At 48.2% G+C, this 8,036-nt stretch overlaps 1 protein-coding gene across 1 annotated transcript; it reads left to right on the top strand.

The window, feature by feature from the left end:
• Positions 1 to 936, top strand: LOC137533530 (olfactory receptor 6N1-like). Its single transcript, XM_068254903.1, has one exon. It carries the CDS (start codon positions 1 to 3, stop codon positions 934 to 936), a length of 936 nt encoding a protein of 311 aa, XP_068111004.1.
• Positions 937 to 8,036: the final 7,100 nt, after the last annotated feature.

Here is an 8,036-nt window from a genome sequence, read left to right on the forward strand (position 1 = left end):
ATGAATGGGACAGCTGTAACACATTTTATTCTGTTGGCATTTGCTGACTTACACGAGTTTCAAAACTTATTATCCTTTGTTTTTTTCATAACCTATGTTACATCTATTGTGGGCAATGTGTTCATTATTATGCTTGTTAGAACAGATTCCTCACTTTCCAGCCCTATGTATTTCTTTATTAGCATATTATCTGCTTTAGAAATGATGTTTGCCTCTGTCACTGTTCCAAAACTACTAGCTAACCTAGTCGCAGCAAACAATGTGATCTCTTTCAATGGTTGCATTATTCAAATGTATGTATTCGACTCCATGGGCGTGACTGAATGTTATCTTCTTGCAGTCATGGTCTTCGACCGACATCTGGCTATAAGCAATCCATTACAGTATTCATCGATTATGACCCACACTTTTCGTACTGAGTTAGCCATTTTACCATGGCTCATTGGCTTTGGAACTGTTTTAATCCCCGTCATCTTCACGGCACAATTGGAATTTTGTGGTCCTAACACAATTGATCACTTTTTCTGTGACTTTGCTCCACTTCAAAGGTTGTCGAGCGCTGATACTTTCGTCAGTCGTGTGTCGACAAGTGTTACCGGTGCCTTTGATAGTGTTTTACCATTTCTAGTAATCATGGGGTTATACATCCATATCATCACAACTATTACCAAGATCAAGACTGATGAAGGCAAGCAAAAAGCATTTTCCACCTGCACATCCCATCTCATCGTAGCAAGTCTGTTTTATGGCACAGTTATTATTGTGTATGTAAATCCAGGTGGCACTAATCATGATAAATACCTGGCCTTTATGTACACAGCTTTTACACCTATGGTTAATCCATTTATTTACACCTTCCGAAATCAAGATGTCAAGAAAGCCTTCAGAAGATTATTAAACCAGTTTGTAACAGAGAATTACACTGTAAAGCAATGAAACTCCTCTTATAGAATATGTATTACATAAAAAGTTGTGTTTTTTTTAAATTTATTTACAATATTTACAGGTTGTTCTAATTTAGATAATCTATCAATGTCAATAGTTAAAGTAAACCAGCCGCAATCAGCCTAGGTAATCTGACTCAGTTGTGTCAGTCTGGCTTTTCTGCACATGCAAAGCTGTCTGCGTATGCACAGAAGAGCCTGACTGACGTGACTGAGCCAGTTACTGGGACTGACTGCAGTCGAACGGAGTCATGCTGGAGGACGCTCCGGGCAATTATAAAACCTTTTTTATTCCTACTCTCAGGTACACTTTAAAGCCTTATTCCATTATTTTTATCCCCACACTCATGTCCACCACTCAAAATAAAGGAAAATGCACCAGAAAACCTATTCTCAAACTTACAAATTGTGTTCTAAATTTTGAGGTCAAAATCATGCTTCATCTATCAACTGATGTGCACTGCTCCTTGATACATCCATGTACCAAATACCATGGTTCCAGTCTGTCTGGATTCCTGAGAACTCTGTATTTTATCTCCAAAGGGAAAGGTTTCCTTTGGATGTGGAAAACCTATTAATAGCAGTGCTATTAAAATAAATAATATAACCAAATAATAAATAATTTAATCAAATCAAATCATATCATATAACCAAATCAGTGGCATAACAATAGCCACGGCAAGGGATGCAGCCACAGGGGGGGGGGGCAGAAGTCACAGGGGGGCCTGTGGGGGGAGAAGTTTGAGAGACTGACAACTAAGGGCATGGAGAGAAAAATATATCTGCTCTCTGTACCATTTTTCTAATGACTTCATCTGCTCACCACACAGATAAGGAATTAATTATAATTACTTCATGTACATGTTACAAGCAAAGGAGTCACCAGTTGAAAAAGTTGTAGATTGGCCCTTATTCATCCAGCCCTCGGACGACTTTCCTAAGAATATTACCACACACAGGCTCATGACCTTATGGTGTCTGATTACGACACAGTGGAGAGAGTAAGATTGATATCCATCACATTGATGTGTGACTGTCGCTGCCTCATTGAGAGCTTGTTGAGTTCAAGATCCTATAATAACAGTATCAATCAGTGACATTCTGACTTTTTTGCCTAAGTTACAGTAAATACTATATCTAACACTACAGCATATCATTGTTGTCCCTCCATATAGCATTTGCTCCCATGTAGTAAAATCATATGGCTATGTGAATATTTATGTACAGTGTGTGCAGTCAATGTATGTACAGTGTATGTATGTGTAGTATGCGCACTATTTGTGTGTGGGTGTGTAGAGTGTGTGTGCATGCTGCCCTAGCTGGCAGTCATCAACCAGCACTCCACAGCAGCACACTATCAGCACCCAGCTAGCACTTTGTATGAGAAAGGCAGTGATTTTCAAGTTGGATTGGGGGGAGGGGCGGATCCTTACAAGTTTGCTTCAGGCGGCAAAGTCTAAAACGTGTTTTTATCTGCATGGGGAAAACACATTCAAGTGTGCTCTAGCCAATTGAATAAAAATGTGTTTCAGTTTTCCTGTGCAGAAAACAGAGGGTGGGGAGCGGGACATCCATAGTTTTCCAGGAGGGCCCAGTGATTTATAGTTACGCTCCTGAACCAAATAATCAGTGAGATATTGGTTGCATGATGAGCATACATAAACACAGCATAACTCAGTAAAAAAAGAAAAAAAAAAAAAAGCTTTCAAAAGAATCAAAATAGTTGTTTCAAATGAAGATGTCAATCATTTGTTCTTGATAGATGTTTTAAGAAAAAAAAATGACAGAATTAAATATATATTAACAGCCATAAATATATTATCTTCCTTTTTGTGGGCTATAGTATTGTGTAACAAAGCAGGCAAAACTATAAAAATATGACTAGAGTAGTTGAACATTCATTTCACAGTGGTTTATGGGTTCTAAGATAATGACAGGCAGTGTTGATCGGATACCTCATTATCCTATTCGAATTTGGTCAAATTCGGATAGTAAACTATCTGAATTCACTCGAAGTTCGATATTCGAGTTAATCGAATATCCGATTCGAACTCAGATATCCGACGTCACTATCCGTGTCTGTATTCGAGGAAAATATTCGAGCTGGCCTTAAATAGCTTTTAAAACTTGTAATGGAGGTCAATGAAGCATGAAACCACCTTTTTTATGAAGAAAAACATCAAGTGATTATGTGGTGATGTAGTAGTTATAAAAAAGGTATCAAAAATAGTAAATTAACTTCATGAAAAGTGTTTGCATGAGAAGGTGTGTCCAAAATGGTTAAGTTGGAAGTCTTCTTCTTCTTCTTCTTCTTCTTCTTCTTCTTCATCATATTATGTGTCTTGGTTTTCCTTTCTTTTGTAATATTTTTTTTTTACTTCATTTGTGGAAATATTTTATTTTAATAACACCATAGTTATATTTGTGTTGATGGCATAATAGGTACTAGTGGCACATTGCAAGCCACAGTGCCTTTTTCTGTGTACCCTGGCGGTGGTAAAACACAGACATCAGCAGGAGGAGGAAGTAGTTGCAGCTATTGTAGCGTGGTAATAGCTGATAGGAGAGTGGGTGGCAGCAGAAAATAGTTCTTCTTCTGTTCTCCCTGGCAGTGGTAGCAGCACACAGACAGCAGAAGCTCAATGCAGCTACAGGAGGAGGAGTAGTGTGTGTCAGGCAGTGTGATGTGACTGACATAATAGGCCCTGGTTCCTAGCGGTGGTACCAGAGCCGTAAATGAACATCATGAGGTTCCAGACAGCAGTCGTGAAGCCCACATTGTGTCCAATACACAATTGGGACAGCACAGTTTTCAACCCGGACACCTCTAAAATAATTTAATTTTTTTTTTCAAAATAATGCAGCTATTTTTGAGCGTAAATAGCTGGTGGCGCATGGGCAGCAGCACCTTGTAATGTGTTCCCTGGGAGTGGAAACATACAGACAGCAGGAGGAAATACAGCAGCAGGCAGCATGAAGAGGTTGAGTGTGTGGCAGACTGGCAGCAGGCAGCGAGACATAATAGGCCCTGGGTCCTAGCGGTGGTACCAGGGCCGTAAATAAACACCATGAGGTTCCAGACAGCAGTCGTGAAGCCCACATTGTGTCCAATACACAATTGGGACAGCACAGTTTTCAACCCGGACACCTGTAAAATAATGTAATTTTTTTTTCTCAAAATAATGCAGCTATTTTTGAGCGTAAATAGCTGGTGGCGCATGGGCAGCAGCACCTTGTAATGTGTTCCCTGGCAGTGGAGACACAGACAGCGGGAAGAAATACAGCAGCAGCAGCAGCAGGTGTAATGTGTGTGTGGCTGTGTGCCACTTCATGTCCCCCTCTCGCCGACAACAGGGGCCAGGAATTCGCCTTCCACCCAAGCCTGGTTCATTTTGAGAAACATCAGTCTGTCCACAGACTTGTGAGACAGACGAGATCGCTTCTCAGTGACGACTCCACCGGCTGCACTGAAGCAATGCTCTGACAGTACGCTGGAAGGGGGGCAGGAGAGCACTTTCAGGGCGTACTGCGCAAGCTCGCTTCAGATCGGCAGGTGCTTGACCCAATACTCCATGGGATCAACAGGGGCAACGCTGTCAAGCCCGCTGAAGGACCCCATGTAGTCAGCCACCATGCGGGTCAAGCGCTGTCTGTGACTGGAGAAGGATGCAGCTGCAGGCAACTCCTCTCTAGTCCCTGGCAGCTCTACACTCATGTAGAGCTCGTTGGTCAGAGACAGCAGGTCTGTGGTGTGCGTGCGCTTGCTGCTGGTGGATGCAGGCACCTGCTGCTGCCTCTGTGCTGGCTGGACAGTGGGGGTGGATGGCTGAGGGAAGGCTTCTTCCAAGCGCTCAACAAGGGACAGCTGCAAATCCCTCATTTGTTACGGCGGGGTCTCCTCCTGCAGGCAGGAACTAGCTGAGCTTCCCCTTCAGACGTGGGTCCAGCATCATGCATATCCAGATGTTGACCCTCTGCTTCATCTGGATGACCCTTGGGTCCTTGCACAGGCACCTCACCATGTGCGCTGCCATTGGGAAGAGTCTGGCCACGTCTGCTGGCACATCATCGGCAGCCCCAGAGCCGACAGTGCTGTCCTCCTCATCCTCTGCCTTCTCCACCTCATCCTCTCTACACCCCCGCACCACTCCAGCTGCGCTCTGCTGCTCCCCCTCATCAGCAGCAAGGTCAGGGACCTCCACCAACTCCAAGCCCTGATCCTCAGAGGTGGCTTGTGAAGCTGCCTGCAGCTCCTGCTGGTCCAAGGCTGCCGCTCCCTCTTCCAGCAGTGCATACAGGGCCCTGTCCAGCACACACACAATGGGGACCCACTCGCACACCATTGCATGGTCCCTGCTTACCATGTTGGTGGCCTGCAGGAAGGGTGCCAGCACTGAGCACACCTGCTGCATGTGCCCCCAGTCCTCCGTGGAGATGATAGACGGGAGGTTGGTGGCGGCACGCCCAGTTGCAGTGATGGCGGCAACTGTTGCTCATGCAATGTACTGGCTGACAGCCTGCCTCTGTTCAACCAGACACTCCAACATCGCCAGGGTGGAGTTCCAGCGATTTGGAACATCGATCATGAGCCGGTGCTGTGGCAGGTGCAGCTCCTTCTGCACCTCTTCCAGGGTCGCTACGGCTGCAGCCGAGTGCCGGAAATGACGCACAACCTTCATAGCCGCCTCAAGGAGTCAGTCCATCCCCTGGTAGGTCCGCAGGAACTTTTGGACTACCAGGTTCAGGACGTGCGCCAGGCAGGGGATGTGGGTCAGGTCTCCCCTGCTAATTGCAGCAACCAGGTTTGCCCCATTGTCGGACACCACCTCTCCGACTCTGAGGCCTCTGGGGGTCAGCAAATTCCTCTCCTGCTCTCGGAGTTTGGCCAGGACATGGTTCGCCGTTAGTTTGGTCTTCCCCAGGCTGACCAATTCCAGCAGCGCTTGGCAATGGCGGGGCTTCAAGATGCTGCTGAGGCGGGGGGTTTGGGCTGGTGTGCCGGAGGATGGAAGCGGATCAGAGGAACCTGCTGCAATTCCGCTGACCCTGCATGGTGGCACCACCCACTGCGTTGTTGCTGCTGCTGCTGCTCTGACAGTGCCCGATGCTGCTCCCCCCTCCTCACCCCCTTCCACCAAGCTGACCCAATGCACGGTGAAGGACAGATAACAGCCTGTCCCAAATCGGCTGCTCCACGAGTCCATGGTGACGTGGACCCATTGGCCCACTGCTTGATCCAGCCCTTTCCCGACATTGGCCATCACAGAGCGGTGAAGTGCAGGGATGGCCGTGCGTGCGAAAAAATGTCGGCTGGGGATTGGCCAATCGGGGGCTGCACACATCAGGAGCGCACGCATGTCGCTCCCCTCCTGCACAAGGGAATAAGGCAGGAGTTGGGAGCACATGGCCCGTGCCAGCAAGCCGTTCAGCTTACGCATGCGACGGCTGCTTTGGAGGCAGAACCCTGCGCACCCCCTGGAAGGTGTCGCTGAGCAGGGTCTGGCGACGCCTTTTGCTGACACGGGAATCACTGGAGGGAGCAGAGGAGGCCACTGAGGACTGGCTGCCAGAACAGGCCTCAGTGTCGGCGGCAGGAGTTGCAGAGGGAGGAGGAGCAGTGCGTTTCTGACGCACTCCTGCTGGTGCTGCTGGAGGAGGTGGAGAAGGGCGGGTGGCTGCTGCCGACGGCTTCGCAGTGGTGGCGGGTCTACCACTGCCACTGAAAGCTTCCTTCAACTTCATGAACTCCTCATGCTCATGAAAGTGTTTCCCTGCCAGATGGTTCACCAGAGAGGTGGTGCCGTACGCAGAGGGCTTCTTCCCTCTGCTGAGCTGCTGGCGGCACTGGTTGCAGGTGGCATACTTGCAATCCACATATGGCAGGGTGAAAAAATTCCAAATTGGGGAGGTGAAGTTTCCCCTTCGGCTCGAAGGTGCTGCTGCCGCTGGTCTCCCTGTGGTGGTGGTGGGGGGGGGGGGGGGTTCTTGGTGCGGCTGGTGGCACTGGCAGAACTCTCCAGATCAGCACACTGTGTGGCCTGCATACCACACCCACTTCTGATCCTGCCTATGTCTGCGATGCTGATCCTTCTAGCCAGGCTCGCAGACGCATCCTCCTCCTCCTCCTCAGAGCTGATGACATCCCCAGGATCTGCCACCCAGTCTCTGTCCTTCACCTCATCATCATCCCTTTCCCCCTCCGCAAACATGTCCTGCTGGGATGACCCCATAAACTCCCCTTCTGCATGCATTGGCTGATGGACACTAGTGTTGGGCGAACAGTGTTCGCCACTGTTCGGGTTCGCCCGGATTTTGGGCTGTTCGAGTTCGATTCGGGCTTCGCCGGACACCTCGTGGTGTTCGGCCATGTGTTCGGCCATGCGGTCGAACGTATGTTCGGCCTGACAGCGCATGGCCGAACGTTCCCCGAACGTTTGGTTCGCGCTGTGATTGGCCGAGCGGGTCACGTGGTTCGGGCACGAACACGCGGCTCGCGCTGCGATTGGCCGAGCGGGTCACGTGGTTCGGGTAAATAAATACCCGAACCGCGTCATTTCTCCGCCACTTGCGTTTGGGTTTAGCTTTGGGTAGGCAGGCAGGTTAGACTCTCTCTCACCAGCTAGGCTAGCCAGGGCCCCCCAGCCTCCTATACTATATTTGCCACTGCACTGTAGTGCCAGTCAGCTCAGCGTGCGTTTACTGCTGGGATCAGTAGTACTTCCGTCCATCACCAGTATATAGCATAGTATATAGCATTGTCTTCTATTGCCACTGTACTGCCGGTCAGCGTGTACTGCTGGGATCAGTAGTACATCCGTCCATCACCAGTGTATAATATAGTAAATAGCACTGTCTTCTATTGCCACTGTACTGCTGGGATCAGTAGTACTTCCGTCCATCACCAGTGTATAACATAGTATATAGCATTGTCTTCTATTGCCACTGTACTGCCAGTCAGCTTGTACTGCTGGGATCAGTAGTACTTCCATCCATTACCAGTGTATAATATAGTATATAGCATTGTCTTCTATTGCCACTGTACTGCTGGGATTAGTAGTACTTCCGTCCATCACCAGTGTATAACATAGTAGA

This window comes from Hyperolius riggenbachi, chromosome 9 (assembly GCF_040937935.1).
Source record: "Hyperolius riggenbachi isolate aHypRig1 chromosome 9, aHypRig1.pri, whole genome shotgun sequence".
NCBI lineage: Eukaryota > Metazoa > Chordata > Amphibia > Anura > Hyperoliidae > Hyperolius > Hyperolius riggenbachi.